The 4457-nt window shown below is 34.7% G+C and overlaps 1 protein-coding gene across 1 annotated transcript in view; it reads right to left on the bottom strand.

Annotated features, from left to right (window-relative positions):
* Positions 1-4236, bottom strand: part of gsc (goosecoid) — a 9945-nt gene extending 5709 nt beyond the window's left edge. Inside the window, exon 1 of the mRNA XM_063008021.1 lies at positions 3957-4236. Within this exon, the coding sequence (XP_062864091.1) occupies positions 3957-4236 (280 nt within the window). The remainder of the gene's footprint in view (positions 1-3956) is intronic.
* Positions 4237-4457: the final 221 nt, after the last annotated feature.

Raw genomic sequence — 4457 nt, forward strand, 5'->3', positions numbered from 1 at the left:
TTTGCGTTTAAAACGAGGAAAAAAAGGTTTGTATTTTTGGATTTAATTCTTACATTAGATTTGCAGATTTGATTACATTTGTAGATTTGATAGATCTGTTAGTCAGGCAGGGTGGAAACAAAGCTGACACACTCACATCCCAAACATATTAACAGGTATTTTAGGAGATATGAAGGTGTGAATGTGCCATCAATGCGCTTCCACCGGTAATTATTTACAGCATCTGTGTTACACATTCTGGCTCATTCATTCATTTCCTTCTCATTACTTTACAAAGTGGATTGTTTTGCCAATTTCTTTTCTTTAAACAGTTTATAATTGATGGTTTCGCTGCTCATAATGGGTTATTAGGACCAATACATTCCCCATGTTCTCCCACCAGACCTGTAAACACACCGACCGCGACTGGTATCAATTTATTGTAGAAACTAAAATAAATCCCTCCTGTGTGAGGAGCTTTTCAGACATGCAGGTTATTCTGTAGGTCAGCAGCAGGTCAGTGAGGCTGGATTTGTGTTTTTAATCTTGAGGACTTGATGAGTGAGGAAACAAGTTAAAGATAAAAACACGAGTCCGCTCGACTAGACTTAGTTTAAATACACTGTCCATTTAACTTCATTACGAGAGAGTTAATGTGATTGGAGGTGACAGGATGAGTAATGAGCTAAACACACTTTCAACACTACCTCAACATGTCCTTTCAAATAAAAAACATCAATGCACAAAGGGTCTGTCTGACACTGTCAAATTTAGTCAGGTTTTTATTATTATAACCTTTAATTTAGCTCCAATCAATTCGAAACGATCTGGTATAATTTCTATTACACTTATTGTCTATTAATGTGTTTCTTTTCTTTATAACCCATTATTAACATATTATTTAAAGTCCGTATACCATTGTATTAAACTGTATTGTGAATAAAATAGGTTGATCTGTATTTTGGAAGCCCCTCCTGGATTAGTTTAGCTAGTTTGGTGCACCTACAGCCAAACCTACACTGAGTTCAATGTTATTACTTATTATTTAAACCAGCATACGTGATTAATTTGCAACTAGGCGTGGAAAGATATTAATCTACACCAAGCTGCATCAGTTTAAACAGTTACAACAAAAGTCTGGCCACATCTGATTAAATGTAATGTATTTAAAGTGTAAATAAGTAATATTTTGCATGTAACACAATTCTGCACATTTACATAAACGCGTATTTTATATTTCCTCAATTTAACACATGGTGAAATAATAAAACACACAATTTGCCATGTGTAAAAGATATTTATTATTTTCTACTTGTCAAATTGTCTGTTCTACGTATAAATGTGTTCAAATTTATTTTTGCAGTATAAACAAGAAGACGTGGGATTTGACCGGGGTGTCCAAACTTTTGCACACTTTATCAAGCTGGCATGTTAGTTTGGAAAGAGAATGATCGAATAATTTGCTCTACAAATCTAATAACTAGAAGCAGCAGAACCACAAATCTAACATTAATATCTCAAAGAAAACATGGGGGAAATACTGTATATAAATACAAATACAAAAATACAAATCCCCTAAAGTGTAGTATCACTGCGCGAATGTAACAACAAATAGTCCTACAATAGTTACCACTTTATAGGTAGGGGCAGCTGTAGTCTAGTGGTTAAGGTACTGGACTACAAATCAGAAGGTTGCCGGTACAAGCCCCATCACTGCCAGGTTGCCAATGCTGGGCCCTTGAGAAAGGCCCTTAACCCTCAATTGCTTAGACTGTGTTCTGTCACAGTACTGTAAATCGCTTTGGATAAAAGCGTCCGCTAAATGAAATGTCGAAAATGTAAATGTAGAGTAAATAGGACACGTTTGCTCATAAATCTGTGCCCATGTGGTACAAAAAAATTATATTTAAGACATTAAATACTAATGTAACTTATAAATGTACATGGACATAAAATTTTCTATTAAAATGACCATAAATAAAGGCGTAATCTTGTGCGTATTAAAGTAAACATTAAATTAAAATGCGTTTGTATTCGTGGTTGTTTGCTATGCAAACAGCAGAATGCTGATTTGTTTTAACTCGCTCAAGTGTATTTTAATATTTTGAATTTACAAGTTAAATAACAATACATTATTCAAAGTTTATGAAGTAAATATTAAAATATAATAAAGTTTATACAGTATGTGGTTAAAGTTTTAACATCCAAAGTGCAACATGTAAAATATTTTGCTTAAATCTAGTTTAGATCGTTTTCATTCATTAGAATTTAACAATAAAATCAATATAATTATTTTTGTACTCATGTGGTTGTAATTTATAGATTTAAGTGAAGTAAATTTTTATTTATAGCAAATATTTTGCGCGCAGTAATTTAAAACATCAAACTTCGGTATTAATGTGACATATACATGTATGTCCATAAATTCTGCTACACGACCTGTATTTTCTATCACTGGTATAACTAATATGCTTCATCTGTACTGTAGCAAAAATAATCAGCAATTAAATATTTAATAAACTGCAAATTTGACCTATAAAGATTTTTAGTTAGATTTTCAGAATGCTGTATATCCATGTCCAAGAAAGAAACTGCACTGCATATATATATATATATATATATGTGTGTGTGTGTGTGTGTGTATGCGCACAAGACAAAATATCTCCATAATAGCTCCATAAATAAAAAAGTAGTTTTTAAGCATTTCTAAAACTAAAACATTGTATTTATAACATAATTTAACATTAAAGTTTTACACATAAATAATGTAAACAATGATGTAAACCAAAACCGTAATTGTTCATTTGCACAATTTAAAACAAGCATTTTTGAGTAGATGTCATAAATGTCATAAAAATACAGAAAATAGAAATAAACACAAACACATTTAATTACTGTGTATAACACAAGAGCTCTCACTAGGGTTTTTACAGTAGGTTGTTTTCAAATCTGTATTTTTTGTGATTGGATTAGTTGAAAACATCCAGGTCTTGATTACTATTAGTGAAATAAACGAATGAAATTTATCAGTTTAGTAATGTGGGGTTATAATTAGGCTGCACCAGAAAATCTGATCGGATTAAAGGAGAGAAAAACTGGGGTGTTTAGTCTGTAAGGGGTTTGGTTCTGTTGGTAGGGGTTTGGTGTTTATTATTGTTAACAATACTTTTTTGTTAATAATAGCTCTGATATAACAAAAAATACAAATACATAAAACAGTTGAAGTGCGTCAGGAATGAAATTCTGCGTTTATTAAATTTACTTGATGCGTGTTTGTTATAATAGTTTTAATATGGGATCAAATTAGGACAACCTTAAAACCCATGACCCGAAACATACAACATACAAAACGTATTTAGATTCATATTATATTTATTGTATGATTTAGAGGCCTGTAGTTGGGCGTGAATAACCATCCAAATTATACGCATGCTACCTGTAAGACGTGATGGTGCCTCACTTTTGGCACGATTAGGTAGATTACTAGTTCGGTAATTTAAAAGACCTTTAAAGACATTAAAAGTATTTAAAAGCACTGAACTGATGCACTTATGTGGGATGCGTGTTGCGACTCAAAATAAATCCCAAAATAGCTTGCATAACCAAATGCAAACCACACAACTTTCTGCAGTCCTACCAGGGCGTATTTTCAAGTTTTTGTAAACGGTAAAGGCACACTTGTGTCCCAAATATTCAACATGTAAAAAGCCATGGACTAATGTGCGCATATACGGTTCACATATACAGTATGAATACACGAATATGAAATGCATTGCTGTGAATCCACCCGTGCTTACTAATATTTTAAAACGTTAAAATGCTAAACCTTGCAGTATTGCGGTCCTCCAGAAATGAGGTCTGACAGTCCACTTTAAGCAATAATAATAATGCATTAAGTGCCCCACCTGTTTGGAGCACTGGCTATGTTTAAAAAAACATGCCTGTGTTGTATATAAAGTTGTAATGATGTTGCTTACCTGTTGGCATGCATGGGCACTGGCTGGGTAAGGATCCGCAGCAGGTCGGTGGTGCGCCGGCGCTGTAGCAGTAGGAGCTGTAGGCGGGTATCCGCGATGAATACACTCCACTATAATCAGGAGCCGCCGCTCCCAATGCGTCCGTTAAACCGGGGAACAGCAGCGGCCCGTCGTCGCCACCGATCAGCAGAGACTCCTTACAACCTCCTCTGGTACTTCTGCCAGCTCTGCCAGCTCGGCCTGCCAGGATACTGTCGATACTGAACATGCCAGCGGGCATCACGGGCACAAAAAAGCGGGCGGAATGTAGCAGGAGCGCGTAAAGACGCAGCAAAGACTAAATAAGAAGTGTTTATAAAAAAGTAAAGAATAAGCGAGATTTAAATCAAGTATTAAAGCTCTTTAAAGTTCCCAATCGGATCTAAAACGCCAATATTTCTCCTCATAGTTGTTGGAAAAAAGGGAAAGAGAAGGATTTGATTTCCACGCCAGCTCCACTGA

Source organism: Trichomycterus rosablanca, chromosome 13 (genome assembly GCF_030014385.1).
Source record: "Trichomycterus rosablanca isolate fTriRos1 chromosome 13, fTriRos1.hap1, whole genome shotgun sequence".
Classification (NCBI taxonomy): domain Eukaryota; kingdom Metazoa; phylum Chordata; class Actinopteri; order Siluriformes; family Trichomycteridae; genus Trichomycterus; species Trichomycterus rosablanca.